This window comes from Ursus arctos, unplaced genomic scaffold, assembly GCF_023065955.2.
Source record: "Ursus arctos isolate Adak ecotype North America unplaced genomic scaffold, UrsArc2.0 scaffold_22, whole genome shotgun sequence".
Taxonomy (NCBI): Eukaryota; Metazoa; Chordata; class Mammalia; order Carnivora; family Ursidae; genus Ursus; species Ursus arctos.
The window spans coordinates 55,811,883-55,830,496 of record NW_026622897.1 but is presented as its reverse complement, the minus strand read 5'-3'; the positions used below and the strand labels follow the sequence as shown (position 1 = coordinate 55,830,496).

At 41.9% G+C, this 18,614-nt stretch overlaps 1 protein-coding gene across 6 annotated transcripts in view; it reads left to right on the top strand.

Annotated features, from left to right (window-relative positions):
• The window catches only part of NUP98 (nucleoporin 98 and 96 precursor), a 114,530-nt gene extending 102,340 nt beyond the window's left edge, over window positions 1-12,190 (top strand). For all 6 annotated transcript variants that reach the window (XM_048217077.2, XM_026517980.4, XM_026517982.4 and 3 more), the window contains 4 exons: window positions 1,773-2,014; window positions 6,079-6,233; window positions 10,609-10,720; window positions 10,834-12,190. In XM_048217077.2, the coding sequence (XP_048073034.1) occupies window positions 1,773-2,014; window positions 6,079-6,233; window positions 10,609-10,720; window positions 10,834-11,051 (727 nt within the window). In that variant the 3' untranslated portion in view covers window positions 11,052-12,190. The remainder of the gene's footprint in view (window positions 1-1,772; window positions 2,015-6,078; window positions 6,234-10,608; window positions 10,721-10,833) is intronic.
• Window positions 12,191-18,614: the final 6,424 nt, after the last annotated feature.

Below are 18,614 nucleotides of genomic sequence, written 5' to 3'. Positions count from 1 at the left end.
CTCTCTCTAAAATAAATAAAACCTTTTTAAAAAAAATTTTTTTTAAAGGGAGTAAAAGTATAAAGCGTCTAGCACAGCCTTATCTTTAAGGAATTTCTCCTCTTCTCCCTTACCAGGAAGCAAAATGACTTCATACTTTCCTTTGAGTTTATTTAAACAAATTCACAAGGGAATTTCGCATGGTAAAAGGCTGGCTAGTAAGATAACTGATGATTTAAGAGTAGGCTCTAGGGAAGCAAATCCTATTTCCTGATAAAGGATTTTTTTAAGTGAATTTTTTCAGTTTATTTTGTTTTTCTATGTATGTATGTACGTACGTGTGTATGTCATCTCTACACTCAACATTGGGCTCAAATTCAGGACCCTGAGATGAAGAGTCGCATGCTCTTCTGACTGACCCAGCCAGGCACTCCCCTGATAAAGAATTTTAGAAATGAAGCAGTTGAGATTAGGGGTCCATGGAAAGCCTTGAAAAGGTCCTTGAAAAGGTGTTCAGAAAAGATTCTAAGATGAGGAAACTAGTTTTTATTTGATATTTAAATTTGGTCCTTTGGGAGTCTCCTGGGTGGCTCAGTCGGTTAAGCATCTGCCTTCAGCTCAGGTCATGATCCCAGGGTCTCCCTCTCCCTCTGCCAGTCTCTCCACTTATGTTCTTTTGCTCTCTCTCAAATAAATGAATAAAATCTTTAAAAAAAAAAATAAATCTCGTCCTTTGTGGCACCTTGAGTGGCTAAGTCTGTTGAGTAGCCTACTCTTCATTTTGTTTTTTGTTGTTTTTTTTTTAAGATTTATTTATTTATTTATTTATTTATTCAACAGAGATAGAGACAGCCAGCGAGAGAGGGAACACAAGCAGGGGGAGTGGGAGAGGAAGAAGCAGGCTCATAGCGGAAGAGCCTGATGTGGGGCTCGATCCCACAACGCCGGGATCACGCCCTGAGCCGAAGGCAGACGCTTAACCGCTGTGCCACCCAGGCGCCCCCCTACTCTTTATTTTGGCTCAGATCATGATCTCAGGGTAGTGGGGTCGAAACCCACATTGGGCTCCATGCTGCTTGAGATTCTCCCTCTTCCTCTGCCCATCTCCCCCCCCCCCCGCACCCCACCCCAGCTCTCTCTCACTCTCTTTCTCTCTGAAATAAGTAACATCTTTTAAAAGAAAATAAATAAATAAATAAATGGCTGGTCCTTTGGCCCAGATAGGAAAAGACTCTCCTTAAGGGGCCTTGAGACCAAAAGGAGTGAGGGTAGCCTAAATCTAGAGGCAGAGAGAAAATGAAGGAAATCTGGTGGTTTTGAAGGGGGGAGGGGGAAGCAAACAAGGACCCGGAAGAGACTTTACCTTTAAAAACTACTTCATTTACTTGTACTGACCATACAGGAGAAAAGGAAGGGAGAAGATTGGAAATGAACTACAAAGAACTCCTCTGTGGAGAATAAGAGTCTCCTATCCTAGTCCTTGATATCCTGTTACTAGGAAGAAAATAAAAGAAAGGGAAAGCCTTTTCTTAGCACTGGACAACCTTCCCTAGAATATTAGTTTTCACTATTTTTTGATCATGAAAATATAACATGCTTAGATACTTCTATTTCATTTAAAAAATGCTGATATGGCTTTTGGTTTTTTTTTTTTAAGTGAAGTTGAAAGTGGTCCACTAAATGTTAAGACCTGCAGTTTGAGAGACTATCTCAGGGGGTCACTCTGCCCTATCTGAGGCAGCCTTCTCCATCAGTGAGGATGGGATTTATTCTCATTGTCCTTCTTCCTACAGCATGCGTGAGAAGGCGGTTCGAGAGCTGCTTACCCGGCACTGCCAACTATTAGAGACCCCTGAGTCTTGGGCTAAGGAGACTTTCCTGACCCAAAAGCTTTGTGTGCCTGCTGAGTGGATTAACGAGGCCAAAGCAGTGCGAGCACACATGGAATCTGACAAGCACTTGGAGGCCCTCTATTTATTTAAAGCTGGACACTGGAACCGCTGCCACAAATTCATCATCAAGCACTTAGCTTCTGGTAAGTGCTTCACACCAGGGCCTGTGTCTCCTGGAATCACCCCAAATTCTTCCAACCTCTAAACCCCATGATTAGTCAGACCAGAGATGATGTTCTCTATGGGTCTGTGCAGTCTTGAATCATATTACACTTCGCAAAAGTTCTCTGTGCAGAAGAAACTTGGCCAGGATGAGGGGCTAGAGGGGCAGGGTTTGACAGGTTGTTACTTTACCATTTGCCAAAGATATGCTTGATACACATGAATTATGTTAAACTCTTTGTGTATTTAGGGAATTTTATTTACCAAAATGAAAAGGAGACGTTATAACTGATACCACAGAAATACAAGGGATCACTAGAGACTACTATGAACAGTTTTATACCAAAAAATTGGACAACCTAGAAGAATTGGATAAATTCATAGAAACATACAGCCTTCCAGGACTGAATCATGAAGAAATAGAAAATCTGAACAGACCAATTAGTAGTAAAGCATATTGAATCAGTAATCAAAAAAACTCCCTACAAATAAAAGTCCAGGATCAGAAGGCTTCACTAGTGACTTTTACCAAACATTCAAAGAATTAATTCCAGTCCTTCTCAAGCTCTTCCAAAAAATAGAAGAGTTTTGTAAGACCAGCATTACCCTGATATCAAAACCAGACACAGATACCATAAGAAAAGGAAAGTAAGGACCAATATCCCTGGTGAACATGGATGCAGAAATTCTCAGCAAATTATTAGCAAACCGAATTCAGTAATACATTAAAAGGATTATACACCATGATCAAACGGGATTTATAACAGGGATGGTTTAACATTTACAAATCAATCAGTGTGAAACAGCACATTAACAAAAAGGAGGATAAAAATTGTGATCATCTCAATAGATGCAGAAAAAGCATTTGGTAAATTCAACATCCATTTATGATTAAAAAAAAAACAACAACTAGTTGGTATAGAAGGAACATACCTCAATAATAAAGGCCATATATGACAAGCCCATACCTAACATAGTGGTGAAAAGCTTTCAGCTTTTTCTCTAAGATCAGGAAGAAGATAAGGAAGGGTTCCCACTTTAACCACTTTTATTCAACATAGTATCAGAAGTCCTGACCAGAGCAGTTAGGCGAGAAAAAGAAATAAGAGGAGTCCAAATGGGAAAGAACGAAAACGGTCACTCTTTGCTGATGACATGATATTATATACAGAAAACCCTGAAGGCTCTACCAAAAAACTGTTAGAACTAATAAACAAATTCAGTAAATTGTTGGATACAAAATCAATATATAGAAATCTGTTGTATTTCCATACAGTAATAACGAATTCCCAGAGGAATTAAGAAAACAATCCCATTTTCAGTTGCATCAAAAAGAATAAAAATTTAACCAAGGCGGTCAAAGACCTATATCCTGAAAACTATGACATTGATCAAAGAAATTAAAGACAGAAAGAAATGGAAAGATACTCCGTGCTTGTAAATTGGAAGAATTCACGTTGTTAAAATGTCCTTACTGGGGCGCCTGGGTGGCTCAGTCGTTAGGTGTCTGCCTTTGGCTCAGGTCACGATCCCAGCGTTCTGGAATCGAGCCCCACATTGGGCTCCCTGCTCAGCGGGAAGCCTGCTTCTCCCTCTCCCTCTCCCCCTGCTTGTGTTCCCTCTCTCGCTGCCTGTTTCTCTGTCAAATAAATAAATAAAATCTTTAAAAAAAAAAAAAAAAGGAAAGCGAGATAAAAAGAAATGCAGAGCTTCAGGCCACACCTACTGGCTCAGGATGTGCATTTTAAAAAAACAAAATAATAAAATATCCTTACTACCTAAAACAATCTACAGATTCAGTGTAATTCCTGTCAAAATTCCAATGGCATTTTTCACAGAGATAGAACAAACAACTCTAAAATTTGTGTGGAACCACAAAAGACCCTCAATAGCCAAAGTGATCTTGAAAAAGAAGAACAAAACTGTGGAGACAATCACACTCTCTGATTTCAAACTCAGTTACAAAGCTATAGTAAATCAAAACAGTATGGTATAGGCCTGAAAACAGACACCTAGATCAGTGGAACAGAACAGAGAGCCCAGAAATAAACTCACACATATATGGTCAATTAATTTATGACAGAGGAACCAAGAATATACAGTCTCTTCAATAAATGGTGTTGGGAAGACTGCACAGCCACATGCAAAAGGAAAACTGGACCACTATCTAATTCCATGTACAAAAATTAACTCAAATGGGTAAAGGCTTAAACTGCAGCGCATCTGGGTGGTTCAGTCAGTTAGGAGTCTGCCTGCGGCTCAGGTCATGATCCTGGGGTCCTGGGATCGAGCCCAGCATTGGTCTCCCTGCTCAGTGGGGAGCCTGCTTCTCCTCCCTCTCCCTTTGCCTGCTGCTCCCCTTACTTAGGCACTCTCTCTGTCAAGTAAATAAAATCTTAAAAAAAAAAGACTTTAAGACCTGAAAACATAAAACTAGAAGAAAACACAGGCATAGGCAGTAAGCTCCTTGACATCCATTTTGGTGATGATTTTTTTTGGATGGGACACCAAAATGAAAGGCGACAAAAGGAGAAATAAGTGGGACTACATCAAACTAAAAAAGTTCCTGCACAGCTCCAATGGCAACCATCAACAAAACGAAAACGCAACTTAGGAATGGGAGAAAATGTTTGTAAATTATTTATCTGACAAAGAGTTAACATCCAAAATATTTAAAGAACTCATAAAAATAGCAGGAAAGAAATCTGTTAAAAAAATTAGGCAGAGGATCTGAGTGGACTTTTTTAAAGAAGACCTACAGATGGCCAGCAGCTAAAGGAGATGACGCTGTACATCATTAATCAGAAATGTGACTCAGAGCCACAATGAAATATCACTTCATCCCTGTTAGAATTACTATTGTCATAAAGATAAGAAATAACAAGGTTGGTGAGGATGTGGAGGAAAGGGAACCCTTATGTACTACTGGTGGGCATGGAAATTGGTGCAGCCACTATGGAAAATAATATGGAGGTTCCTCAAAAAATTAAAAGTAGAATTACCATATGATCTAGCCATTCCATTTCTGGGTAATTTTCTAAAGAAAATGAAAACACAACTCGAAAAGAAATATGCACCCCCATGTTCATTGCAACATTATTTACAATAGCCAAGATAGGGAAACAACATTGGTGGATGAATGGATAAAGGAAGTGTGTGTGTGTGTGTGTGTGTGTGTGTGTGTGTGTGTGTGCTGTATATATATACAACGGGATATTATTCAGCCATAAAAAAGAATGAAATCTTACCACTCGCAACAATATGGATGGACCTCAAGGCATTATACTAAGTGACATAAGTCAAAGAAAGACAAATACTGTATGATCTCACTTGTATATGAAATTTAAAAAAAAAACGGCTCATAGTTACGGAGAACAGATTGGTGGTTGCCAGAGGTGGGGGGTGGAGGTTGGCAAAATGAGTGAAGGGAGTCAAAAGGTACAACCTTCCAGTTACTAAGTAAATAAGTCATGAGGATGAAATACACATACATATACAGGTGTGTGTATATATACAAATATACATTAACCATAGTTCATAATAATGTATCGCACCAAAAGCGTGCAACTCTTGTTCTCAGGTTGTGAGTTCAAGCTCCACATTGGATGTAGAGATTGCTTTAAAACAAAATCTTTAAAAAACAGAAAGTTGCTAATAGAGTAAATCTTAAAAATTCTCATCACAAGAAAAAAATTCTATAATTATGTATGGTAACAGACTATACATTGTGGTGATCATTTTGCAATATATACAAGTATTGAATTGTTATTTTGTGTACCTGAAACTAACATAATATTATAGGTCAATTATGTCTCAATTAAAAAAAAAAAGAAAACAGAAACCCAGAAATCTCTGTTTGGGGAACTGAAGCAAGAAATTTTTCACATTTTCTTTGGAGAATTTCAAGATATCTACTTGTAATTCTCTAGTCTGACCGAACATTATTTCCCCTTTCTCCTCCTCCTGGATTTCTGCTATGTCCTCCATGTACTTTCGAGAACCATATATTTGGGCAGCCAGAATGCCTAATGATTTGTTTCTTCAGATGCCATCATTAATGAGAACTACGACTACCTGAAGGGGTTCCTGGAAGACCTGGCACCTCCAGAGCGCAGCAGTCTAATCCAGGACTGGGAAACGTCTGGGCTTGTTTACTTGGACTATATTCGGATCATTGACATGCTTCACCAGATACAGCAGGTACCTGAGCTCCGTAAACTACTGCTTGGTAGTTTTCCTTTTCCCTGGCCCTTAGAGTCACAGAGACCTCAAAAGGTCTGCGCAACCACTTGAAAACCTCATGGGCAGAGAGGGAACTGTCAGTGCAGGAGGGACGTTTTGATGAGGCCGATTTGCTATAGCCACTATGACAGCTGTATCAGAACTTAAAAAAAACTTCTTTGTTTTGTGCTTATTACCAAGTAGTATGTACAGTAGACATTCCTAAGGTTTGTTCACCTATAGTCTCCTCCCCTTGTCCAGCCCTCCTTTGAGTGACAAGCTCAAGGATGAGAGAGAGAGTAGGTCAGAGATTTGGTGAGGGTAGTAATTGTTTCACACATCATCTGGCATGTTTTAAAATTGCAAGTATTACAGGTTTTTTTAGTCTTCATCAAAATGTATTGGGGTCAGTCTCGATAGTCATAAGATAGGCCTCTATTGCTTATAGCACGGAGATCAGACTCTAAAACGTAGGATTCAAGCACACATAGAGGCTTCTTACCTGTCGCCCCTGCCTTCTACTAGCGTTACCCCACATTCCCGTTGCCAACCGGCTCTGCTCTCATCACACTAAATTACTCATGATGTTTCCAACAAAGCTTGTTTTATTTCACTCTTTAGCATACACACACATCCTTCAAGATCTACATTGCTGTTAAGCTCTACTTCATTCTCCTTTTCCCCTAAGAAATGTTAATTGCACTGTCTGTTTTACTGCCAAAGCACTTGGTACATTTGTTTACTGACCCTATTATGGTTACTTATCCACGTCTGTCTTCAGGTTATCATGAGCTCCTTTTGGGGAGATCTTCTTTATTTTTAGATTAAAGACAGTAGAGTATAGAGGGTAAGAATCAAGTTCTGGAGCCAAACGGTTAGGTTCAATTCATGGTTCCCTCACTAGCTATGTGACCTTAAAGCAAATAAATTAACCTCTCTTTTTCTCCTCTGAAAAGTGTATTGAGGGGAGCACAGATTATCATAGATATCTGACAGAGTTGTTACAGCGATTAAAATATACTTAAAGTGTTTTAGCAGACTACTTTACATGTATTAAGTGCTTAGTAATTGTTACTGTTACCCTTATCAAAATCCCTACTAACACAGTGCCTGTCATGTAATATGCATATTTATTATTTGCTATACTTTTATAGGATAAATTAAGAGCATCACCTCTATTATCACTGAAGAAAACTTTTTTCTAGTTGAACATTAATACATTTATACAACCTAGTTTTTGAGAACTTACTATGTCCCAAGCACTGGTGAATTTGGGGGATATAAAGGTAAGCAGTAGGATATGTTTTGCCCTTACCAAAGTAATAATTTTGGTGAGGAAGACATATATACATATGTAAACCAGCAGTTACTATAGAATGGTGAGTGTAGGGATTAAGCAAAGAGTGTTTTGTAGCAGCACATAAACGGAGTACCTAACCCAGAGTCAATAAGGCTTTCTAGAAGTGGCATCTAAGCTCCGAAGCCTGAAAAAGGAGGATGGGTGGAACAGAATGCTTCAGCAGACGGAATAGCATGAGTATTAGAGATCAAAGAGAGCATTGTGCTTCCAGGGGAGTTGGTTTTTGGGGGTTTTTTTGTTTAAGATTTTATCTGTCTGTCTATTTAGAGAGTGAATGAGTGGGGGAGGTGCAGAGGGAGAGAGAGAATATCCAGCAGACTCGTGCTGACATGGGGCTCAGTCCCACGACCCTGACATCATGACCTGAACCGAAATCAGCCAACTAAGCCACCCAGGCGCCCCTCCAGGGAACTTACTAATAAGGTGGTATTGGAGTGTAGAGTGGAAAGGGGAGCTGCGTTAGGCATAGTAAAGCCGCAGAATCTCCCACCTGGACTGCTGGAGGAGACACCTAATTATTCTCCCTGCTTCTGCACTTGTTCCTTTACAGTTTATTTCTACGCAGCAACCAGAGTGATCTTTCTAATACACAAATCATATCTCACTCTCGTCTAAAATTCGTAGTGGCTTCTCATTTCACTTACAATAAAGTGCTCCTTAGCAAGTCTTATAAAGCTCATAATTCTTACTTTTTTGTGCTATGGACCTCCTTGACAGTCTGGTGAAGCCCATGGGTGGCTGTCTAATGTGTTTTAATGCATAAAATTTAAATTCATGGAAAAAAAAAATTTAAATTCATGGGATTACAAAAGAAACCAATTATGTTAAAATACAGTTACAAAATATTAAGAACTTATGGTAATAAGTGGTTTATTTAACATCTTAAATAACAAGCGCAGCAGTGGATCTCCTAAATACTCGTAATTTTGAAGTACTATATTTAAAAATCACTAACAACTGTAATGTAATATGAAAATAGTGGTGATGTCTGTTGATGACAAAGTCTCGGTTATTGCTTGACATCTACATTAATAATTAAATGCTAATGTTTAGTAAAAAGTTAGTAAAAATAAAGATGTTCTTTTTCCCAGTCCAAGTTCACAGACTCTGAATTCCGAGGACCTCCTCTGGTGTATAAAACCTCTCCAGTTTTATCTTCTTCCGTTCTCCTCCTTTAACTGCGTTTTACCCACCTAAGCTTCCTTTGCATTCCCGTCTTGTAGTTTTAACTGTTCTCTTTGCCTGGACAGCTTGACCCTCTCCTTGTTATTCAGATCTCCACTAAGATCTGACCTTCCTCAGGAAAGCCTTTCCTGACCCCTCCATCTGAAGTAGCCATCCAGTTTTTCTGCCACATCACCCTGTTTGAATGGTCGACATAGCTTGTGATTCTTTAAGGTTTATCTCTGATAGTTTATTTTTTATTAGTTTCTTGAGAGCAAAGACCTCATCATATTTACCACTTTTAAAAGTCCAGTTAAAGACTGGATTCTTGTGGATAAAAAATGCTTGCAGAGGCTGGGGCGCCTGGGTGGCTCAGTCAGTTAAGCGTCTGCCTTCAGCTCAGGTCATGATCCCAGGGTCGTAGGATCAAGCCCCGGATTGGGCTCTCTACTCAGTGGGAGGCCTGCTTCTCCCTCTCCTGCTCCCCCTGCTTGTGCACCTGCCCCCCCCCCCGCCATCAAATAAGTAAATAAATCTTTAAAAAAAATACTTGCCGAGGCATTAAATGGTAGATTCTGCAAAGCCCCCCAGAAGTAGATTCAGTGAGAGAGATGCTTCGTGGAAGGGTTGGGTGAGCATTTAGAGGAGGAGGAGGTGATAGGACACTTAGCAAGTAGGGTGGTTTAATGTAAGAGTCTGAGAGAGGGGGGCCAACCAAGAGTCATGTGAGACAAACAGGAATAAGATGCTGCTGGAAAGTATTCAGAGCGTAAGTAAAGAATTAAAATACAAGGTTCCTGGCTGACTCAGTGAGAAGAGCATGTGATTCTTGATCTTGGGGTTGTGAGTTCAAGCCCCATATTGGGGGTAGAGATTACTTAAATAAACAAACTTTTAAAAATTAAAAAAAAAAATAAAAATACAGACTTGCTTTTTAGAAACATCACTCTGGCTACCATATGGTAGGGAAAAGGATGTAATGGGATGACACTGAAGATAGTGATCAAGGTCTTAAGATATTTCAAGTAAGAAATAATGGTAACCCAAGCTAGGGCAGTGGCCCTGGAAAGGGGAATGGAAGATTGGAACATTAGGCTAAAGATTTAGGAGTCACCAGCATATTGTCATGGGTGGGGGGCCTAGGTGGCTCAGTAGGCTAAGCATCCTACTCTTGGTTTCAGCGAAGGTTGTGATTTCAGGGTCATGGGATCCAAGCCTTGAGTTGGGTTCCACACTCAGTGCAGAATCCGCTTGGGGTCCTCTGCCTTTTGTCTTCCCATTCCTCCCCCTGCTTGCACATGCACTCTCTCTCTTTCTCTCTCTGTCTCAAATAAATTAATTTAAAATAATAATGGAGCCGTAGGAGTGGATAGCAACACATAGGAGAGGACATACAGTGAAAATAGGCCCCTGCAGTATTTTAGAAAGGGTTGTGAATTTGGGGTTAGGATACCTAAATTAAATGCTAGTTTGGGCTCCACTTCTTACTTACTCTCCACTCCTAAGAAGTCATACAATCTCTCTGAGCCCAGATTTATTTAGATTTTTGGTGCCATGTTAAAGCTTGCTAGTAACATGATTCATCAGTGCTGATCTCAAGACTTGCCCAGTTTAAGGCTTTGTATATACTCTGTTACTTTCCTCTTGCGGATTAACCGCTGAGGTTGTGTTTTGTCCTCAGTGATTAGGCTGGATAGTGGTGACATGACACTGCCGGCCAGCCTCCTGGGTTTTTTCCGTTGTTTCAGAGTTTTGCATAATCAGTCTGTGGATAGAATTGGGGTGAGGGGAGCTCTTCTTGACCTAATTGGTTTCTGTGCTGCTTTGTAGGCGGACTGCTCAGTTTATGAACTGGAGGAGCTACACGCCAGAGTGGTCTCACTGTGCAGTCGCATACAGCAGATGCAGTGTTACAATGCCAAGGATCTCCTGGCCCAGTCAGGTACGCCTCCAGCCTCTCCCTGCTTCCTGCCTTTATGATTATTATACCTCTGCCCTGATGCCCACCCTTAACCACCCCTCATCCTTGATGCCCACTTCGTTTTTTCTCTGCAGACATGGCCAAACGTGCAGCCAACCTGCTGCGGGTGGTATGGAGCCTTCAGCGTGCCCCTGAAACAACCTCCGACTCAACACCAGACCCTCAGCGAGTCCCTTTGGGCCTCTTGGCTCCCCACGTTGGCCAGCTCCCCATGCCTGAGGACTATGCCTTGGAGGAACTGCGCGGCCTCACACAGTCCTACCTGCGAGAATTGACTGTTGGGAGCCAGTGAACCCCAAGTTCCTCCCACCACACTCACATGCTCATTCACACTCAACACACAGAGATCCCCTGCATTGAGTTGATTGGCACCGTTTGCCATTCTCTTGGTTGGCTATGGAATCCATCCCCTTTTCCTGCTGCCCCAAGCAGCATCCTCGATTTGTTCAGGGCTTTTCTTAATACTGAACAAAGCATAAGGGCTTTTAGAACCCAAAAAGGAGCCAAGTCTCTTTTTTACCATCTTTAAGACCACTCCCCCCCTCCTTTTTAAAAATATGGTCAATAAAATACCTTTCACAGAATTCCCCCCAGAGAACCAGGGAATCCTTTCCACCCTCAGCTGTTCTGGATCTTGTGACCCTCCATGCCAGCCTGCTACCCTGCTCCTACCTCAGCCCTTTTATACTAGGACAATTGTGTTGATCAAGGACTGTCTTTCCTTAACAGATAAACTATCCACAGAAGGAAGGAGAATTTGTCTCAAGGAGGTTGATGAGTTAACACTGTTTTAGAGTCAAAAGAGGGTTGGACTGAGGAAGCAGAACAGTCTTTCTGACTCATTTAGGCAGAAGTGAGTGCCTGCCGTGGAGGGATGAATCTCCCAGGCTTGTTTGTTCCTGCCTCGAATGTCCCATGAGCATCAAACCTTTCCTCCTACCATGTGCGGGAACTCTTGGTCACAGACTCCATGTCTCCGGGAAGCTCCAGAACTCAGTTTGGTCCCTGGTTTTCAGTCATCTTGCTAGGCTTCCTGTCTGGATTTGCCTGAAGAGTTTGGATAAAACATGACAGGTTGGGTAGCCGTCCCTGTCCTTCCTATTCTAGCCCAGAGCATTTCCTACCCATTGTCTACAGTCCCAGAACATAAAACCATTACTGAGGCAGGCAAGGAGCTGGGCTTTATGGGCACGTGGAGGGCCTTTGCTACTTTGCTGTCAGCTATGGGGATTCCCAGATAAAGGCCTGCGACAGCTCGTATTAGGGCTGTCACAGACAACATGGCCACCTCTGGGTCTTTATGCATGAAGATTATGTAAAGGTTTTTATTAAAAAGTATATATATATATAAATAAATGACCTAGATTATTTTCCTCTTTTTCTGAAACTACTTTCTTAAAAAAAAAAATAAAATGTTTATAGCATTCCTGCTATTGGCTTTCCCTTTGTGTTTTTTGAGCCTTCTTACTCCAAGGATCTTTACAGTGGCCTCAGTTGATTTACAGTCTTAAAGGGAGATGGGCCATGGGTTAAAAGAAAGACAATCAAAGACTAAATTTATTAGGGCAAATTTAGGGTGAGGGGGTTGAGATTATTAATCCTGACTGCTTGTATTTTTTTTTTAAGATTTTATCCATGTATTTGAGAGAGTGAGAGAGCAGGGAGCAGCAGAGGGAGAGGGAGAAGCAGACTCCCCACTGAGCAGGGAGCCTGATGCAGGGCTTGATCCCAGGACCTGGGATCATGACCTGAGCCGAAGGCAGACGCTTAACCGACTGAGCCGCCCTGGCACCCCAAGAATTTGAATTGTATGTCATATGTAGATGAATCCCAAATGTGTTGTTTTGCAAATGAAGCTAAACAGATAAAAATGTTTAACTTTCTGGTCTGTTCTATATGTGCACTACTTCCTTGCTGTTCTGAAGCATTCTTGAAGTTAGCCTTTATTTTGCCCTTGAGGTATTGTGCAAAAAAACAATTTTTTTTTTTTTTTGTAAACTCTACCCCAAGCATGGAGCTCATGACCCCAAGATCAAGAGTTGCATGCTCTACCAACTGAGCCAGCCACGTGCCCCAGCAAAACATTTTAAAGTGTAATTTCTTATGGACCCAAAAAACTGAATAATTGCTGAAGAAAATGGTACAGGAAAAAATATCTTTCACCCTCACACCCATTCCTCCCAAATACCAACCACTCACTCTTATTTCTTTCTTCTTTGGCAGGTACAATAAACCTGCATTACATTAGTTACGAACCAACTAAATTGATTTTAATTATATATTTTACACTATTATATAGAAAAATTAACTTTTGGTGTGCATTTCTATTAATTTCAACACATACAGATTTGTATAACCACTCCACAGTCATAATATAAACTGTTCTGTCACCCAAAAAACTCCCACTTCCTATCCTTTTAAAGTCACATCCTACTCATCCCTAACTCCTGGCAACTATCCTCCTTCACTATAGTTTTGTGTTTGCTTGTTTGTTTTAAGATTTTATTTATTTGACAGCGAAAGAGAGAGCCAGAGAAAGCACAAGCAGAGGGACCAGCAGAGGGAGAGGGAGAAGCAGACTCCCCGCTGAGCAGGGAGCCTGATGTGGGGCTAGATCCCAGGACCCCAGGATCATGACCTGAGCAGAAGGCAGACGCTAAACCGACTGAGCCAGCCAGGCACCCCTATCTACAACCCATTAATGTATACAATTACCCTTATACCAAAGCTAGACAAAAGACACTACAAGAAAACTACAGACCAATATCTTATATGAACATTGGTCCATAAATCCTCAACAGAATACCAGCATAATAGAAGGATCATACACCAGGACCAAGTGGAATTTATTTCTGAAATGCAAGGATAGTTCAACATATGAAAATCAATCAATGTAATAGACCACATTAACAGAATGGGGAGAAAAGCACATGATCATCTCAATTGATACAGAAAAAGCATTTAACAGAATTCAATATTCTTTCATGATAAAGACACACAACAAACTAAGTAGAAGGAAGCTACCTCAACATAATAAAAGCCATAATGGGGGTGCCTGGGTGGCTCAGTTAGGCGTCCAACTCTTGGTGTCGGCTCAGGTCATGATCTCAGGGTCCTGGAATTGAGCCCTGTGTCGGGCTCTGCACTCACCAGGGAGTCTGCTTGAGGATTTTCTCTCTCCTTCTCCCTCTGCCCCTCTCCCTATTCCCACTCTCTCTTTCTTCCTCTCTCTCAAATAAATAAATCTTTAAAAATAAATAAAAGCCGTAAGTGAAAACCCACAACAAACATATTTTATGATGCTTTTCCTCTAAGATCAGGAAGAAGGCAAGGATATCTACCTTCACTTATATTCAACGTAATACTGGAAGTTCTAGCCAGAGCAATTAGCAAAGAAAGACAGATAAAAGACATCCAAATTGGAAAGGAAGAAGTAAAATCTGTTTCCAGATGATATGATCTTATACGTAGAGAACCCTAAAGATTACACCAAACAATGACAACAACAACGACACAGTTCAACAACACGGTTGGAGCTCAGAGACGATTCAAGTAGCAGCATACAAAATAACACGCACAAACCAGCTGCATTATATACACGAATAATGAACAATCCAAAAACGGAAGGTACAAAAGCAATTCCATCATCAATAGCATCAAAAAGAATAAAATCAGTAAGAATGAACATAACCAAGGAGGCCAAAGACAGGTACTCTGAAAACTGTAACACTGCTTAAAGAAATTAAGACACAAATGGAAAGACATCTCACTTTCATGAAATGGAAAACAAAATGTCCATACTAACCAAAGCGATCTATAGATTTAATGCAATCCCTCTCAAAATCTCAATGGCTTTTTTTTTTTCGGGAATAGAAAAGTCCATCCTAAAATTCATACGGAATCTCAAGGGACTCTAATAACCACAATAATCTTGAAAAAGCACAAAGCTGGAGGACTCACACTTCCTGACTTTAAAACTTACTACAAAGCTATAAGAATCAAACAGTGTGGTGTGGGCATAAAAACAGACATACAGACTAATGGACTAGAACAGAGAGCCCAGGAATAAACCCTCACAGATACGGTCAAGTGATTTTTTATAAGGGTGCCAAGACCATTCAGTGGGAGAAAGGACAGTCTTTTCAACAAATGGTGCTAGGAAAACTGGATATCCACAGGCAAAGAAATGAAGTTGGACCTTTATCTAAACACCATACACAAAAATTAAGGATAGGTCAAAGACTTAAATGTAAGAACTAAAACTACAAAACTCTTAGAAGAAAATATAGGGTCAAAGCTTCACAACATTGGATATGGCAATGATTTATTGGATATGACTTCAAAGTGCAGGCAAAAAAATAATATATAGACAAATTGGACTTTATAAAATATTTAAAGTTTTGTTCACCAAAAAAATAAATCAACTGAGTAAAAAAGCAACCCTTAGAATGGAAGAAAACATCTGCAAATTATATACCTCATAAGGGATTAATACCCAGAATACAGAGAGAACTCCTAGAACACAACAACAACAAAACCCAAAGCAATAAATGGACAAAGGACTTAAATAGACATTTCTCCAAAGAAGACATACAAATGGCCAATAAGCACGATATGAAGCTCAACTGCTAGTTATTAGGGAAACGTAAATAAAATACAGTGAGATATCACCTTATACCCATTAGGACGGCTAGTATAAAAACAAAACAAAATAACAGCTTTGGTGAGGTTGTGGAGAAATGGGAACTCTTGGACCCTGTTGGTGGGAAAAAAAGACATTATAGCCACTGTAGAAAGTGGTATGGCGATTCCTCAAAATATAAAAAACAACTATCATATGACCTAGCAATTCCATTTCTGGGCCCATAATCCGAAAGAACTGAAAGCAAAGTCTTGAAGAAATATTTCTACTTCCATACGCGGCAGCATTATTCACACTAGCTAAAACGTAGAAGCAACCTAAGTACTCCTCAGAGAACGAATGAATAAGCAAAATGTAGTATATACATAAAATAAAACATATACGGCCTGAAAATAAGAAGTTCTGACATGTAACAAAATGGGTGAATCTTGAGGATATTATGCAAAGTGAAATCAGCTGACCTCAAAAAGACAAATACATGATTTAGGAACACCTGGGTGGCTCAGCTGATTAAGCGTCTGCCTTTGGCTCAAGTCATCATCCCAGGGTCCTGGGATCGAGCCCCACGGCGGGCTCCCTGCTCAGCGGGGAGTCTACTTTTCCGTCTCTTCCTCCCCCTGCTCCTGTTCTCTCTTGCTGACGCACATGCACTCTCTCTAATAAAATCTTTTAAAAAATGACAAATACGTGGGGCGCCTGGGTGGCGCGGTCGTTAAGTGTCTGCCTTCGGCTCAGGGCGTGATCCCGGCGTTATGGGATCGAGCCCCACATCAGGCTCCTCTGCTATGAGCCTGCTTCTTCCTCTCCCACTCCCCCTGCTTGTGTTCCCTCTCTCCCTGACTATCTCTATCTCTGTCAAATAAACAAATAAATAATCTAAAAAAAAAAAAAAAAAAAGACAAATACGTGATTCCACTCACATGAGTTATTAAGTCGAAATCATGGAGATAGAAAGTGGAATAGTGGTTGCCAGGGGCTGGGGGCTTGTGAATCTAAGTGTGTGTTCCTGAAGATAGAATATTCTATCTAATTCATTGGGATTATAGTATAAATACTTTTGGTTGACGACTGTGCATCAGGCAATATGCTAGGCACTTGCCTTGTGTTACTGCTTGTCTCATTTAATCCTTAAAACTTCTGAAGTGAGGACTGTCAATCCCATTATCCTGTATAAGAAAACAAACCCAGAGAGTTTCAGTATCTTTCCCAGGTCAGACAGCTCATAAGACAGAGCTGAAAGTGACTCTAAAGCCTGTGGTTTCCCTGCTACCCAGTGTCAGCTATGGTGTCTGGGCATGGGGAGAGCACTGAGACTCAGAGAGGGATGGCTGTAGGGAGCTGGAGGTGAGGATGTGAGCTGCACTTCCTGCTTTGCGGGGCCACCCGGAGCAGCCTAAGGCTCAGCCCCATTCCCACCAGGAGGGGACAGCTTGCTTGGCACAAAGTGCCTAGCCTGGACAGATGTACTCCATCTCTCACTGGAGGCAGAGCTGACAGTCTAAAGGGAGCCTCAGGTGGGTGGGGAGATAGAGTAACTGGGTGATGGACATTAAGGAGGGCACGTGATGTAATGAGCACTGGGTGTTATAGGCAACTGATGAACCACTGAACTCTACCTCTGAAACTAATGATACACTATATGTTAATTAACTGAATTTAAACAAAATAAAACTTAAGAATAATAAAAATAAAGGGAGCCTCAAGAACTCAGCAATGGGGATGCCTGGGTGGCTCAGTCAGTTAAGCATCTGCCTTTGGCTCAGGTCATAATCCCAGGGTCCTCAGACTGAGTCCTGCATCGGGCTCCTTTCTCGTCAAGGAGGCTGCTTCTCCCTCTGCCTGCCTCTCCTCCTGCTTGTGCCCTCGTTCTCTCTGACAAATAAATAAATAAAATCTTAAAAAAAAAAAAAAAGAATCCAGCAATGGTGGCAGAGCTAGGAGGACAACACCATCCACGGCTCTGGCCCCTCACATCCTTAAGCCCAGGCTTTTGCAGATCCTGACCCCAGCATCTCTGTGCCCTCCAGCACCCCAGGCTGGGCTTGAGCTGAGCTTGGGTGCTGTGTTACAATTTGAATAATTCAGGTCCCAGTAACCTGAGGTGTCAGTTTCAGTTGCTCTGTTCCCGTGGGCACAGATGTCCCAATCCTGTAAATAAGCTAATGAAAAGGGCAAAGGGGAGGGGCCTGCAGCCCTGGGCCTCAGAGGGCTCAGAGCTGATGGAGAGTCCCTGCCCCTGTCCTGCTGAGAATGTGCCAGGCTCATCCGGAGTCCAGGTATGGGGGACAGAGAAAGGAAGTTAGGGGGCTGGAATAGAAGGAAAAAGGAAGGAAGAGAGGAAGAGGGGAAAAAAAAGAAAGAGAGAGTGGAAGGAGGAAGACCAAAGTCAAAGAGGCAGAGAGCAAGAAAGAGTCCCAGAGGAAAAGACAGAAGGAAATGGAGACAGCGAGGCTGAGTGAGAGGTAAGGGGGTGTGGGGAAGTAGAGACAATGGCAGGGGCAGAGGCCAGAAGAGGCAAGGACCAGTGGAGGAGAATGAGCAGATGCCAAGATCAAGTACTAAAACCCAAAGGCAGGTACAAATAGGAGGGTCAGAGAACTGGAAGGGCCGCAGAGCTCCCCAGCAAAGATCTCAGTCTTACTTCTGACTTCCAGGTATCGTCCACACCATCTTTGCCAGCAAAGCCTGATGCTGCCCTCAGTCAGGCCACGAGGGTCACACCCAGAGACCTGCCCTACTTCTTGCTGTGGCAGGGCCATGGGGCCCAGGAGCCACCACCCCAGCCTCGGCTTCTCTGTCTCCAGCCTGGGCCTTCTGTTTCTGTTCTCACTGCTTCCAGGTGTGACGTGCAGTAAACCAGCCCTGCCTCTCTGGGCCCTGCTACTGTTCTCTTCCTCCCCAAATCTCCCTGCACATCCGATTTCTCTTTACTCCTGTGCTGGGAACAAGCGCTCTATCTGGGTAGCGTGGAGGACAGAGGTGCTGAAGAGGGTGCAGGAGACCTGCCTGGCTGGGGTGGGAGCAGTGATGGAAAAGCCAGGGGGTGGGGGTGGCGCAGATCATGAAGGGCACTGAATGGCAGACTGAGTTTGGACTTGATCCAGCAGGCAATGTTTTAAGCAGCTACTGGCCTGGTCAGAATTGAGTGTTTAAAAGCCTGATCTCAGAAATGTAGGAGCCGTGAGGAGGCTACTGCTGGGTCCACTCAAGTTG